This window comes from Spermophilus citellus (assembly GCF_964194105.1).
Source record: "Spermophilus citellus genome assembly, chromosome: 14".
NCBI lineage: Eukaryota > Metazoa > Chordata > Mammalia > Rodentia > Sciuridae > Spermophilus > Spermophilus citellus.
The window spans coordinates 3,463,896-3,479,857 of record NC_138194.1 but is presented as its reverse complement, the minus strand read 5'-3'; the positions used below and the strand labels follow the sequence as shown (position 1 = coordinate 3,479,857).

The 15,962-nt window shown below is 40.8% G+C and overlaps 1 protein-coding gene across 3 annotated transcripts; it reads right to left on the bottom strand.

Annotated features, from left to right (window-relative positions):
- Window positions 1-207: 207 nt before the first annotated feature.
- On the bottom strand, window positions 208-13,610 carry LOC308633577 (DCC-interacting protein 13-beta-like). 3 transcript variants are annotated; one of them, XM_081266435.1, is made up of 9 exons: window positions 13,497-13,610; window positions 13,330-13,418; window positions 8,949-9,107; window positions 8,731-8,783; window positions 7,230-7,404; window positions 3,500-3,536; window positions 3,151-3,291; window positions 2,325-2,372; window positions 208-874 (listed from the first exon to the last, which is right to left on the bottom strand). In XM_081266435.1, exons 2-9 carry the CDS (start codon window positions 13,392-13,394, stop codon window positions 866-868), a joined length of 687 nt encoding a protein of 228 aa, XP_081122561.1. In that variant the 5' UTR covers window positions 13,395-13,418; window positions 13,497-13,610; the 3' UTR covers window positions 208-865. The 3 variants fall into 3 exon arrangements, with proteins under 3 accessions (XP_081122561.1, XP_081122559.1, XP_081122560.1); XM_081266433.1 differs by lacking the exon at window positions 208-874 and adding an exon at window positions 889-1,088; XM_081266434.1 differs by lacking the exon at window positions 208-874 and adding an exon at window positions 889-1,088 and having other exon boundaries at window positions 13,330-13,604.
- Window positions 13,611-15,962: the final 2,352 nt, after the last annotated feature.

Below are 15,962 nucleotides of genomic sequence, written 5' to 3'. Positions count from 1 at the left end.
AGAAACAGAATGGTAATTTTTATTGCTGGTTAATTACAAAAATGGTAGTCTGTTGAACTTGGTTACAATTAAACACACTGTACCAATTCATGATCTTATATTTATTTCATAGATAGGAGGGATCTGGGAGTCTTGGAACAAGAAATATTGGGGTAGAAATAGGAACTTAAGACCAAGCCCCATGACCAGCTGTGCTTCAAGTGAGTTTTAAAAATTAATTGACCCCTTCCTTGAGGAGGGTCTGGCTCAGAAGAAACAGGAACTGATAAAGCTGCATCCTGAATAGCCATTAAAAGGTCATATCTAAGAGGACCTTAAACTTCTGAATGCTGGTTCAGTGAGGTTGTGTTATAAAACTTTCTTTGTAGTATTCATCTACTAGTCCTTTTACTGCATGATGTCTAACATAGTTGCCAATACTAGACCTGCATCTCTACTGGTACTTGGGCTTCAAAGCAGTGCTTGTCACCTCACTGCACATGGTAATGCTGCATTATAAATATACAACCTTCAGGATGACAGGCACTTGATAAGCTTTAAGTAAAATATAAAAATAGATTATATTAATTGGAAATACTTAGTATTTATCAACTTGTAAAGCTACTTTTTTTCCACCTTTAAAATAGACACTAGAAACTCAAGAGACGACATTCAAATAAAGCGAACAATGCATATTTCATAGCTTTCATTGTGAGCACTGCAATGCAATCTAAGGAAAAAAGACTTACCACAAGGCACCTAAAATAACATTTGTAGATGTGTAGGAAGGCTGTCACCCTTTTCTTAACTGTTTCCCTCCCAAGTCTCAGTATCAAGGCATCAAGGGGCACATTCCATAAACGATTGCCAGCATTCTGAAGCCAGGTCAGTGTGCCTATATATCAGAGAAGTTGAAAACCCTTAAGGAGGTAGCTTTCCTTCCTGTGTGTGCTTCCCCCACAGGCCCCAGTGAGTCACGCTTCAGATTCTGCGCTTCTATTTTCACTTGGATTTCCATCATTGTCATCTGATTGATCATTTAACAGTACATATTTTCCATCATTGGTTAGTGGTATAGATAGCATTAATTGAGCCAGTGCTTCTGGATCCTGAAGTTAGGAGAATTTAAAAGAAGGAAAAAAGAAAATGCTTAAGATGCACTTAAACCCCTTCAGTTTGGCTTTCAATGTGTTCTGTTACCTAACCTCATTCCTCCTGACTCTTGTCAATGTGGGCTTTCAGTTGGGTCTCCTCACTTTGCTGAAAAAAAACTCAAAGGCATTACTTATTCTAGAGTCCAGGCTAATTTTCCTCTTGGTCATAATATGACTTATGTACCCATAATTAGCTTTCCAGAGAGTCCATACAGGAACTTCCCTCATAAAATCTTTGTCTTCTTTGTCTTTAAACCCCATTCTTTTCTGTCTTTAGTCTACATCAGGAGTTGACAAACCATGGCCATTTATTTAGCTCACTATTTATTTAGTTACTAAGTTTTATGTGAGCACAGCTGTGTATTTACATACTGCTTATGGCTGCTTTTGTTACAATAGCAGAGTAAAGAGGCTGTGAAGATAATAAGCCTAAAAGATAAAGACCTTTTATAGACAAAGTGTGTCAACTTCTCACCTATACTATTAAATACTTTGTAGTGTGTGACATTATTTCAAGTTTATAGGTCTTCCACCCTCCTCAAGCACTGACTACACTAAAAAGGTATCTTCATTTTACTCTTTAAAGTAAAATATTTTAAGTTTAAAAATCTAGTTCCTCACTGGCCACATTCAGTATGCATATTAAATAATGCAGATCTAGAACATTTCTATTATGTAATATAATTCTTCTAGACACTGCTGGACTTAAAGATACCCCTAGATGAAGGACCATATTTTCCTTTCACTACTATAATTCCAGGATTTTTTATATAATAGGTTCTCAAAAATTTGTTGGATGAGACTGTAAGCTGCTTAATGTGAGAGACAGTGTTCATTTCTAATAAGTTCCCAGGTGATAACTATCAATGCTGCTGGGCCTATGATTGTCCTCTAAGGAGCTAGGCCGTAGAGCATGGTGGGTACCCACCTCATGGGAAACCTAGCCAACTAGTATGCAAGCAAGAAAATTAATAAAGCAGGAGATGCAGCAATGATACTTATTAATTAAAAAGTATAGATATGTTACCAGTGACCATGGAAACAGATGATCAAAGATGTCTGGTGGTTAGAATGCTTAAAGAAAATCCCAAATTTGGTCTTACTGTCTAATGAGTATCACTTTTCTCTCTTGAGAAAAATGTACAAATGTCTATAGAATAGTTGTTAAACCAGCACTAAAATCCACCTTACCTTTTGAACCTCAATAATTTCTTTTCCCAAATTAATAGCATAACATATCTGCAAAAGACAAGAAAAGTAGTGTTTGGTAAAGGTAGAAAAGGATAAAAATTTTAGGAAAAAATGTGATATGGAAGTATAGTGAGGGCACTGTTTATGTCCACATGGAAAGACAGGATTGGCTGTTGGAGATTTGTCCCAGCATACAAATGTCCTGACCTCCTATTGCTGATTTGTACCATACAAAAAAACATTACAGGAAAGTTAAGTTATTCCAGCATTTAAAATTCCTGATAGGATTTTTTTTCTCTGAAGTAAGTATATTTAGCTATTACATGTTCAGATACATAATGGTAAACAGATACTTAATAAAGGAAGATTAACTTTGATAATTCTAAGTACCAGATGTAGTCAGTATTTTTCATACTAAACAAAAGAACAGCTTAGATGTGTTTTCCTGATGTCTTCCTTGATTTGCTCTCTGAGACTATTCTTTACTGTAACTTTCTGCTTTATTATTTCTTTTAAGGAACAAATTTTGGGGGAATTGCTTTTAACATTTCATGATATCCTTACAATAATAAACTATCTTGCTAATATAGTTCTTCCCCATTCACCCTATTTTAGCTGACATATAATTTGTTCCATGGGAAAACTTTAATCAAGTCAGTTTTCTTAATTTAGTAGGGCCTTCCTAGGAACTATCACTGTCTGAACTCCTGGATGGAGGCACAGGAATGACCAACTAGATACAGGGGGCTAGTGCAGAAAGAAAATCATTAAAAATGGACTTGTCTGGATTGAGATTTTACAGAATCTTAATATTAAAAAACAAGACCTTTTCGCCTTCTGAGTTGCTTTCAAAAATGTACGTGCTGAGAGACTCTTCTCCTGTGGACTCTGGAATTCGGATGACAAAGCCAACCAGTCTTTTGTTTTCTTGATGAGCAGCAAACTGTGTGACACTGGTAAGTTCAAACTGGAGGGATGGGAAAGGGTTAGATGTGTAATCACAACAACTGGAATTTTAAAAATAAGGTTATTCTCTATGGGAAAGTCATGAAAAAGAGTGTACTAGTAGTGACAGTCATTTAATTTAACAAATTATTAAGTGCCTAGGTGTGTTTAAAGTAGAAGGTGAGGTAAAGGCATTGAATCACTAACATTAACATGGATGAGGTACTTACATTGGCCCTTGACACCTGAGTCTGAGGATCTATCAACCTGCAATTTTAAGAGATTTATAATATCACAAATGTTGAAAAAAACTTATAGGAACTGGTGAGGGAGGGGTTATAAAATAGGTAAAAGTTCAGAATGAAGTCATCAAATAACCTCAGAGATGAAAAATAAGGTCTGGCTGAGGGCAGGGCAAAACAGTTTCATGAGACCATGTGCTGTGGTTTCTGCCTTTTTTGAACCTCTGTAGGTAATACTCAGGCTGTCTATAGTGGAAGATTATAAGCAAGTAGAAGAACTGATTTTCAATGTTTTGGTGCTTACCCCTCCCCCAAAAAAAGCAGCAGCATAATTTTTGAGAGTTCTAGTGTATAACAGAATGGATCATATTCTGTACAAGCTTCCTTTCCAACATTCATTGGCTACTTTAGTTCCCCTGAAGTGTTGGATCAATTTCTTCTAAATTTAACTTAAAAAGGGGGAGGGGTGTGAAAAGAGAATGAAGGGGTTTTGACAAAACTATACTTTTCAGGATGGATGTAAGAGGGGTTATGTTTAATTTTAACAAGGCATTTCAGACTGTATTCTTTCAACATTTTAAGCTTCATTTAATAATGAGGTTGATGTATCTTGGACCTGCTTTAGAGAATTTAATGTTGTCTTAAATACAAAGAGGTAAATTTCCCCTACATACTTATATTGTGTTAGTTTAATTAACATGGTGTATAAATTATTATGGAATTGGTATAGTTTTTTTTAGGTGAAAGCAAAAATCTCTTTTTAAAACAATGGTTATAATTTCCATATATTTGAAATGTCTAGAGTAGGCAAGATATGTCTAGAGTAGTCAAAATATGTCCTGGATCTATAAAAGATCCAGAACATATCTTGAGAAAAGCTTTTAAAAAAACAAGATTTTATTCATAATAATCTAATTCTCAGGGTAAGGTTCATCAGAAATATTTGAAAATGTTTAAAATAAATGAAAAGGGCAGATTTAATGAACGGCAGAAACTAAATCCTCATTTTTGCCAAAGTTTTAGTTACCTTTCTTGAAGCTGACATTGAGCATTTTCCATGTCCCAGTCAGTTGTAAATGCTTTAAATATATTAACTCAATTATTTTTTATTTCAACACTATGAGGTGTGGATACAGTTTTCATTTTAAAAGTTAAAGGAATTGAGATACAGAGGTTAAGGAAGTTTGCCTGAAGTTGTGCAGCTAAGAAATGCCATAGCCAGGTATAAAACCCTCTTATAGTCTGGCCACCCATAGAAATCACAGGCAGATGGGCTGTACAGCTGGTAAGAAGCATTCCAGACTTTATAATAGTAATGTATACCACTGTATGTTAAAACACTGGCATCCATTCCACCTTTAGGTCTCTTAAGTTTGGTTAGAGTGAATCAATCTCTGTGTAACAACTCCAGGTATATCTAAAGAACAGATTTGTAGAGCTGTGTGTGTGTAATGGAAATTCGATCTTGTGATTGAGATCTCCCATGTTCTTGGTAGGCAGAATTAATATTGTCAAAGTGGCCATTCTACCAAAACTGTTATACAGATTTAATGCAATTCCTATTAAAATCCCAATGACATTCTTCATAGAAATATAAAAAGCAATCATGAAATTCATTGGAAAAATAAGAGACCCAGAACAGCTAAAGCAATCCTTAGCAAGAAGAGTGAAGCAGAAGGCATCACAATATCAGACCTTAAACTATACTACAGAGCAATACTAACAAAAACTGCATGATATTGGCACCAAAATAGACATGTAGACCAATGGTACAGAATAGAAGACACAGAGACCAACCCATATAAGTACAATTATCTCATACTAGACAAAGGCACCAAAAACATATATTGGAGAAAAGATAACCTGTTCACCAAATGGTGTTGGGAAAACTGGAAATCCATATGTAGGAAAATGAAATTAGACCTCTTTATCTCTCACCCTGCACAAAAATCAACTCAAAGACTTAGGCACTGGAACAGAGACCCTGCACCTAATAGAAGAAAAAGCAGGACTCAATCTCCACCAGGTTGGCTTAGGATCTGACTTCCTTAGCCAGAGATTTGGTTGCTTTCTTATTGGAAAATCCACAGAGGTCCACGTTTAGTTGTTTAAAATGCCAGAGGGTGGTTTTTCAATGTATCAATTTAAGTTTATTTAACTTTCTCACTTTTTAAAAAAATGTTTGTTTTCTTGTATACTTGAAACAATTATTCTTATAGTATTTCTCTTTTTTCAGTAGTGGGGATTGAACTCAGGGGTCTTTTCATGCTGAGGTACATCTCCAGCTCTCAGAACGGGATCTTACTGAGAGGCTCAGGCTGGCCTGAAACTTTCAATTATTTTGCCTCAGCCTGAGTCTGTCCTACTATATTTCTGTAAACCATTGCAAATTGTATTCAACAAGACAGACTAGAAGTAAATACATTAATGTTAGTCCAAATGAGCAGTATTGATTGATCATAGGAATTAAGCTGAGGTTGAAGGAATGGAGTGGGAAAGAAAGGAAAAGTATTTAAGTAGAGTTGATCCATCTCAGTGATTAACTAGATTAGGAATTTGGAGAGAAAGGTATTTAGGATGCTTTTAGTTGAGTGATCAGATAGATGAAGTTGACTTAACTTTTTGTCTGAGTCAAGGGAAGATATAGGGCTGCTGTACTTTGTATAGATCACATGATAAAAGCTTGTATTTCATTCCCAAAGGCCCCCACGAGACTTATTCAAAACAAGACTAAGACAAGTAGGCCAAGGCTTGATAACTGGCCATAGTAAGGAGACTTGACATTGTGAAATTCTCGGAATGAATTATTATTCCCGGTTTACTATCTTCAATCAAAATCTCTAACCAATAACAAATGTTATTGAGTGCTGTCTCATAGAAGTACAGTATGAAGTCTTACACATCATTTAAGTCTTCCCAATAGCCACAGTAAGAAACATGAAAATAAACAAATAAAATTAATCTAAAATACTGTCAGACATGTACCAAATCTAAAAATTATTAGATGTTTTACCTTCTCTTTTGGGGGAGGGATGATAAAAATTTGGTATGTATTAACACTGAAAACTATCTCAATTCCAACTAGTTAAGTGGTCTAGTTTAGGCAGATTCATGTTTTTTTTTTTCATTGTTAATTTTTATAAAGAGTACTCTCAAATGAGTTTCATTTTCAAGCTGAGATATGACATAGAGAATAGCATAACAGCATGTTTAGAAACATAGTACAGGCTGAGCATACCTAATCTGAACATTAGAAATCCAGAATGCCCAAAATCAGAAATGTACTGACATGATGCCTCAAGTGGAAAATTCCACACCATGAAATTTTATTTCATGAACAAAATTATTAAAAATATTATATTATTAAAAATATAGCATTACCTTTGTGTATATGAAATAAAAGAATTTCATATTTAGACTTGGGTTCCATCCCCCAACACCTCAAATATTCCAAATCTGAAAAAGTCCAACACAGTTTTGGTCCCAAGCATTTCAGATAAGGGAATTCCAGTCATCACTGAATTCTTGTCCTTAAGGGAGCATCTTTTATATTATATCTTATAAAATGGAAATGTAAAAAGGAAAGGGGTGAAACAAGAGTAGCATCTTCATCTAATTCAATTGAACATACTCCGGCACTAACTTTTCAGATGGTTGATGTGCCCTAAAAGAGGAATCAAATGCAGCCATGAGAGTATGAAAATGAAACCAAATGTACCTCAGAGTTTGACTGGTGACCATCAGATGAGACTCTGTCATACGGAAGATGTTATGAATAGCCTGAGCTGCTAACACTTGTCTCATTGCTTCATAGATCACTTCAGTAGTGCTGTCTGTTTTAACTGCCATTGACCCCAAAAAACGAACTATAAACATCTGTTGCAAAAGAGAATCTGCAAGAGAGCATATTCTGCTGAGAATCACATTTATTTTGCCTGCTGTTAATCTGCTTACCAATGCCAGATACCCTATCTGAACAGGCCAAAGACCTCAGGCTTGCTTTCTATGAAGAACTTTCTACTCAAATTTCTCAATAAGACTTTTCAAAGCCTAGTATTGCTAAAAGCTCTGAATCTTTTCTCTACATCTGTCAGTTTGAAACTACTTTAAACAGACTAGAAAAGCTCTTCTTTTTCTCCATTTATGAGATGGAAGTGCCAGGTGAATGTCCTTCTAGAACTAAATCTCAAGAGCATTTCCACTAGATCCTGGAAAACTCATTAATTATTTGGGCTTCCGTATAGAGGCAGCTTTATTTGTGGTAAGAGAGACCTGATGTTGGGTCTCACTCAGCTCATATATCATACTTATAACCGAGACAATGATTATAAACCAAAATAACTTATTGATCCTAAAGAATTTCCAACATTAGCTTCTAGATATTGGCATATAATCTGACAAAACTGGATAATGGCAACCACAGCTGAAAGATAATGAATGTTTTTTTAAAGTTCACTTTTTCTGTAGGAACAATAATTCACGCACCCATTATTTTAAACTGAAGGGCCTCTTTTTTTTCTCTGTCCCTAAAAATAACTTAAGGGTTTAAAAATTACTAGGAAACTATAAATGGTTACTCTAATAGTAACTTTTGTGGGGGTAACAGGGACACTTAATCACTGAGCCACATCCCCAGCTCTTCTTTATATTTTATTTAGAGACAGGTTCTCACTAAGTTGCTTAGGTCTTTGCTAATTTGCTAAGGCTGGCTTTGAACTCATGCTTCTCCTGCCTCAGCCTCCTGAGCCACTGGGATTACAGGTGTGTGCAACCATTCCTGGCTCCTAATTTCTTTTTTTGTATAGACAAATTTGAAAGATTTTTAAAATTATTTATTTAATTAGGTTTATATGCATTTTGATTCATTGTAGACAGTTGCAGCACAACTTTTCATTTCTCTAGGTGTAATGATGTAGTGTCGTACCACATGTGCAGTCATACATGTACCTAGGGTAATAATGTCCATCTCATTCCACCATTGAAATATTTTTTTCCTTGGATTATTGACAAATAGTGTACAAAGACAGCCAGATACAAGGAGCACCAGACTTTAGGCACAACCTATTTCTCTGGAGGAGCTCCAAAGACAGTGTGGGGTGGCGCATAATTTAAGTTCATATTCTAAATCAGAGTTCTCTTAGGACATTTCACATCTTATTTCAATGACCCTGATCATTTTCTGCAGGGGAAAAAATAAGCACACCAAACTTGCCACTTACCTTCTGCTTCCGGAAATGACTCATCTTCAGTTTCACCAAAAGGGTTGATCCGCCTAGGGGAATAGCCAAGGTCAACAATCATGACAGCTGCTGCTGAAAGGACACTGAATACACTTTATTCTAAGTCAGAATGGGCTGTGACCTTTGGTGGTGATGGTGGAAGGAACATGAGATATCGAATCTACTTTCTCCCAGAGATATCTTCCCTTATCCCATACCTGCTCCCTCTGTTCTGATCAAGGAATTCTGTGGCAGGAAGTACAATATCAAACTGAATAGGCGTCCCAGGTGCGATCAGTTCTTCTGCTTCAGGAATACTGACTGTTGCTTTGGGAACAATCTTGTCATTTTCTGTTTCTGAATTTTTCAAGTTCTGGCTGAAGTATAAAATGGGGGACAGGGAATCAAATGACTTTTAAAAATAAAAATACAAGGGAGATTTCAGTCAGTCCCTCACTCTAATCACATCTGGCTAAAAACCTTCAGATCACCCCACAACAATCTGAGCTGACACTACAACCTGTTATATCATGTATCTCTTCCTTTGGACAGGTTTTTGAGGGTGTGGCTGTAGCAAAGTCATATTATTATTTAAAAGTAGGGACCGTTAGTAGGAACTCAAAAAGTGTTAGCTACGAGAACCAGTGTCTTGGCATTTGATCAGTCTGGTTCTGATTACCTGGAACCCTCTCCCCTTCCCATGGTGACTTCCTCTAGAGCCACACCTCACGTGCTGCACCTTGCAGCTGCCTCCAGTTGGGGTGTGGGGTGCCTGATGTTGAAAACCCTGTGCTCCCCGTATTTTTGTCCCAAGGCCTGCCCTCACTGCATGTATCCTACTAAGTATTCAGAGAACAATTAGCCAGCTCTCCCCCACACACCAGCCTGTAAGTCTTTAGCTCCTGAGTCTTCAAAGTCACAGAGCCAGTCTGGTACCCCTGAGCTTAACACTGATATTCCCGCCCCGCTGCCACAAACCCCACCACAGCTTCTGAGGGGACCCTATAAAAACAGCGTGTCATTTGCATAGTGATTAATCATGTACCAACATATTTTCTTCCAGTGTCAGAATACTACAATTTAACTTCACCATTGAAAAATCTTTTCTCCTTAGCTAGAGTGTAAACTCCTTTGAGGGGCACAGAATATCAATATTTTTATTTTAATTGTCAGGATCATACAAAGCCCTCAATTATCTTTCTGTTCATTTGATGTTTTTATAACAGCTTTTTGTTATAACAACATCAAATGAACAGAAATGACTGTGTGAAACTACAAGACTCATTTGGCAGATGGTCAGTGACTGAATGGAATGTGTTGGACTACATAGGCTTGGAGATGGCCACTGCAAGAGAACCTTGGAGACCTTTTAAACTCCATTGGTAACAGAAAAAAATTGAGGTTCCTAGACAATCTGTGAGTTAGGTTAAGAGTGGTAGAGCTCCCCTTGCTGCCTCAGTAATATCAGTGGTAGAATCACAGCTGCTCTTTGATCCTGTTGTTATGAAGGACCTATGATTTAATAAGTAGTAAGCACAAGAGAGTGATGTGAGTAGAAGTTTAAAGGGAGAAAGTCCAAGATTTTGGCTCCCCAGAGTGTCAAGTGGGCGGTAGCCCAATCAAGTGAGGGTGGGACCAGGTTACTGAAGACCTTAATGCTAACATTTTTTGGGCGCTGGATCAGAACTTGACTCTCCAGTACAGGAAGCCACTGAGGACTCTGAACAGAGTAACACGACAAGTTTCACCTGGGATCTCCAGTTCTGATGGACACTTTGTAATCATCATCCTAATTGACCTCTAATGGACATGGCTTCTCCTCCCTGAAGCCCCTCTTCCAGGTTCTGCTGTGCCACACTTGCGGGTTTTCTGGAGGTACTTATCTACTCCAGATGTTGGAGTTCTTCAGGATTCTCTCAGAGCCTCCACTCCTCCCTCTACCCGCTCGCCTCACACAATCTCTCATGCTTTGGCTCATACCCTGCTCAGACTTGCATTCTAGCCAGAATCCTTGGTCAAATGCTTGACTGGGAAGACTTGAAAGCCTCTTCAACCTAACGTGACCCAAACAGAACTCCTCTTTGTGTCTGCTGCCACCAGACACAAAGGTTGTCCTTTGACTGTCCTTTTCCTTCTACTCCATATCTCATCCATCACATGTCCCACATGACTTACCTACAAAATAAAATCCATGTCCTTTTCATGTCTGCCATGGTCCTGGTCTAGCCACCACTCCCAAGGTCTGCGTGGTTCTGCCTCTCCATCTTTGCCCGCCCTCCTCCCTCCACGAGTCCCCAAGATCCTGAACATGGCTTCCTTCTGGTCAGCCTCATCTTGCTCCATGATCTCCTTTGCCTAACAGTTTCTCAGATGTGCTAAGCTCTTTCCTGCTTCGTCACACCTGTTGTCAGGAATGCATCACCTCTGGCTGGCTGCAAGGACAGTGACTTCTCATCTTGTATCTGTCAATTTGAACACCTCCACAGACAGGCCCTGCACAGGCTGTCTCTGCATTGTCCACGACAGCACCCTGGCCATTAGTGTCTCAGTCCTTTCCCCCATTTTAACAGTGTAGGTCTACCTGTTGTCTGCCTTTTCCCAGTATTCTGTAAGTTTACCTAGTTCAGGCCTGGGCACACAGTACTTGTTGAAGCAGGTATGTAATAACTGCAGAGTGAGGGAATTTCATGCAGATTTGTTTAGAAGTAAATGACAGTTTATTCCCAAGAAAACATTTTCTTTGCTGCTTTCCTCTGTTGTCATCAAAGCATGTCTTTATTCTTAATGAGCTATTCTAAGAGAGGCTCCCTCCCCTCACAGCTCTGGAGCCATCTGGTAGCCACATCTGTCACCCCTTTAATCTTTGGGTTAAGTCAACTGGCTTGCTTACCTACAAAATAAATCCAAATTCATGTCCTTTTCATCTCTGCCATGGTCCTGGTCTAAGCCACCATTCCCAAGGACTGCCTGGTTCTGCCTTTCTAACTTTGCCCTCCCAGCCCTCCATGACTCCCTAAGTCGTCCACTTTCCCCCAAGGGACTCTTCTGTGTCCCTTCTGTAGAATCCTTTCTAAGAATGTGACTTACTTATTCTAGTACAGGAGAAAAATCAGTTAATGAATAATTAAAATGAGCTGCAAGTTTCTTTCCAGAAAAAAATCACACCTTCTAATACTGACACTAAATTACCCATCAGCACTCTAGGAAGATGGCACCTTAGAGCTGGAGGGGCTGTGGAGGTCATGTGGTTTCTCAGGTCACCAAATGAAGTAGAGAAGGTCCAGCAGCTGACTGGCTCACTCAGGGACATCAGGCCATGCAGGCACCTCTCTTCTTCGGCCACTGATGTCGTGGTTTTAGGAACAGAAGGCCGAAGGGCTCACCTGCGCCTCCTAGATCTTTACTCACTCACTTCCACATGGCGCTTTCCCTAGAGCTGCACCTCGTGAGCACACTACACTGCTGCTGGAATCTGCTTAGGCCTGCCTTAAAGCACCCAAATCTTCCTCAGACTTGTCGCCTCTTTATCATTCCTGTCACTGCTGTGAAGGGTCCACGTTTTGCTTGATGCAAGTACTACTGCCAGCACCTGCTGAGTCTCACTTTCCTCACCACCTCCTGCCCAGTTTATCCTACGTAATGCTGCAGAGCGGTCTTTCTAAACCTGGTTCTGATTATCACCCCTTTTCTTAAAACATTCAGTTTTGCTCCACTGCCTGTCACTTCTGAGCAGGACATATCTTTCACTGTCAAGCTCAAACCTATTTTCTGACCTTACCTGGTACCACTCTTCATATACCCAATGCCAGGAGTGTGAACTTAGGAAGGTACGTAACCACTGGGCTCCTGCTGCTTTAGAGAGTGTCTAAAAGACACCGTGCAGTCAGGATTTTAATTGCCCTTTGATGCCACGCTTTCACCAGCATGCTAAATAAGCCAGCCCTCTACTACCTAGTTTGCCATGTAGAGATTCTCATGAAGACAAAAGGTTGGATTTCCTAAAGTCAATCCTAAAATGGTATTCAAGAGAAAAGCTGTTATGTAAGAAAATGTTCACCTTGATAACAGCAGCAAACAATGGAAGGAGAGAATCTAAATATTCAATGGCTAATGGCAATAATAAATGATGTAATGGTATTAAACCATCACGAAAAATCTAGAAATGTTTAAAAATGTACATGTGAAATACCACTACACATAAAGAATACGTCTGGGTAGTAACCCAGACACAACAAGATGATTTTCTTATTTAAAAAGGAAAACTAGTTCTGGTTATGGTACTGTTGATGCTAATAGAAAATGTGGGCAAAATGACATGACCTTGACACAAATATTTACTCAAACTGCAGCAGTGTGGTCCAGTGGAAATGGACAGGGGTGTTGAAATCAGATAGGTTTGAATCCTGGCTCTACCTGTGAACATGGGCAGGATACCTAACCTTTCCCAGCCAGTCACTGGTTCCACTGAACAGGGCTAACTGCACCCCTGGGGTGGTGGTGGGGGTTGGAGGGGGCTGAGGATTAGCTAACATCTCATGTCAAATTCCTTGTACATGGTTTGGCTCCACAACAGCTAGTTTTCTTTTGTCCTTTAGTTACCTGAGGCAGGAGCTTTCTTGTTTTTTCCCAAAACTTGTAAATGGAGTCACAGCCTGGAGAGCCATCTGATTCAACTTGATGGCGACTGCCTAAAAGCCACAGGAGACATGCTCAGTCCAGGAGGGGCCGCCTACCTTTCAGCTGAGCTGCAGGCAGATGCTAATTACCTCGGGATTGTCAGTCAGGTAGATCTGTCTGGAGATGTTGTTTATTGCACATATCCACTGCAGAAGACAGTAAAAAGAATGTCAATCCAAAAGCCACCCACCACACTAGGAAAAAGGCCAACGGTCAAAGCTTTACCTCTTCATTTTCTGCTCTCTGCCTGGAGGATTATTCCCCTGAAAGAAAATGCATCTACATCAGTGCTTCCCCGTCTCAGGCTACCTGAGGAGGATGCTAAGCCAACTGAACTCTGCACCAGGGGGGAAGCATGACCAGGTGGAAGGGGGGGGGGTGCTAGGTCTGCCTCTGGTGACAATTCACCTGGTCTTGGATAAACACCTGCTTTCCCTGGGCCTAGGCTTCCTCATCTATAAAGTGAGGCGGACTCGTATCTTCCCACCTAAATCTGGGCTCCCACAGCAAGGACCATCTCTGTTGACCCTTCTCTAGATGCCTGGCCACTCCTCCACCTATGCCCAAAGGACCTGGCACTGAGAACTGAAAGGCCAGGGAGTGCGATGACAGTACTGCCCTACCTTTACGAGGGCCTCAACTCTTTAAAAGGGCCTCTGCCTCTGCTTCTTTGTTCCTCATTTCTGTGGTAGATGGGGGAATGGGTCTTATCCTTTCTTCACACTTGAGAGGACAGAGGCCCAGAGCAGGCAAGTAACTCAGGGGACTATGACTAGAATGCAGGATCATCTAGCTCACTGCCAGAAAGAAGATCATGCCTAGAACTGCTCTGCTGATCTGGGAGGAGAGCCATCCACGCCACCCCCTTCTGCTTCCATGCCCGCGGAAGCACACATGTGGCTGTGAGCTCCTCAGCGCACTGAAAACCACTGTAGAAGTGAGAGAGGATCTGCCGGAATGGGCTCTACTGTGAGTGACCACAGGCTGCCGATGATTTTAAAGAATTTTTTTTTTTTTAGTTGTAGTTGACACAATACCTTTGCTTTATTTATTTTTATGTGGTGCTGAGGATGCAACCCAGGGCCTCGCATGCACTAGGTGAGCGCTCTACCACTGAGCCACAACCCCAGCCCAGGCTGCCGATGTTTAAAGCATACCTCTGCTGGGCCCAAGGTCCCCAGGGTATGTGGGGACAGCATGCTAACAAATGATCCTGCTATGGCTGAACACACTGCTCACTGCTCACATCTCCCATTTCATTTGGGAACATGGACTCCTAGGCAGCCTTCCCACCTCCCTTCTGCCTGCACCACCACTGCAGAGGCACAGATGCCTGTTCAGGAATAGGCCAGGAGTGGCCACCGCCTTCTCTCAGAACCTACGCTGATAAGAATTACCTCTGTTGCTCTGACACAAGTAGGTCCTCTCTATGAAGACACACATAGGTCCTCTCTGGTCTCCCTAAAAGAAGCAGTTTGGATCCCATATTTATAGGTCACGTGTGCTTATTTAAAGAGAATATAAACCATTCTCCCAAAAGGTCAGCATGACCTAGATGGGGACTCGCAAGGAGCATGGCCCACAGGACTGAGCTCGGCAGCCTTCAGCAGGGGTGGAGTCACTACACTTGTCCTCCCAGATAGCACCCGCTGGCCTACGGTTTTCCGCTGGGAGTGGTGATCTGGAAGCAGTATCGCCGGTCTTCGCAATCCACCTCCATCACCGAGCAGTTGTCCAGGTCCTGGATCAGACCTCCAGCCACAGCTCCCCTGGGCTGACACATGAGATTCCCACCTTGGGTGAAGAAGTAAAGTCTCTCCCAGGTGGTGGTGACCAGCCCCGTCTTGCTGTATGGGTGGTATTGAAAAGCCATTAGCACTGGGAAGCCCGAGCAGCATCTCCAGCGGGGCTGCCTGTCTAAAGGTACTGGTGACACTGTGGAAACTGTTTCCTTATAGTAAAGCAAAACCTCTTTGAAAAAGAGTGACAGGAGAGATCAGTTTGGCCTGAGTGACCTAGGAGACTGGGCTCCACTGCCACAGGAAATGCCAGTTCCAGTGCCAACTCCAGATCCTCGGCAGGACGTGCACCCCGCTCCCCCAGCATGGCCACAGCTTCCAAAGCTGCTGCCTACAACTAGAAGCAGTCTCCTAATTAAGAACCTGAAATCCGGGGAATCTTTCCTCTAGGACGTGGAGCTCTGAACCTAGTTAGAGTCACTAGGGTCTCAGCCCACAGCCCACGATGGGGGTGGGGCTCTTCCCAGCTTGGGTTTTGCTCTAACTGGAGGTTATTTTGTGAGATGCTTACAACAGGAAAATGCTTTCTTGGCAAATAACATCATGACTTTCATCTCTACAGATTGAATGGGGACACATAGCTTGTGATCTTCATAGAGGGGCTGTACCTGAAGAGGTGGCATTTCCTCTGTAGACAGAGGCTTTCCCTTTGATTTCATGCCTGTCTGCTTCCATGAATCCACTCCTGGTGCTAAAGGACTGAGCCTCTAGTTATCTGCTTAACCGGGGACCTCCTAGTGACTGTAAGCTCCTGGG

Excerpts from the sequence above, each read along its gene's own strand:
- LOC308633577 (XM_081266433.1), bottom strand. The coding sequence starts at position 13,394 with ATGGCTCTCCAGGCTGTGACTCCATTTACAAGTTTTGGGAAAAAACAA. Across the intron at positions 7,405-8,730 it reads GTCATTTCCGGAAGCAGAAG|ATTCTCTTTTGCAACAGATG; the intron begins GTAAGTGGCAAG and ends GCTCTCTTGCAG. Across the intron at positions 3,292-3,499 it reads CTCAGGTGTCAAGGGCCAAT|TTTGAACTTACCAGTGTCAC; the intron begins GTAAGTACCTCA and ends CCATCCCTCCAG.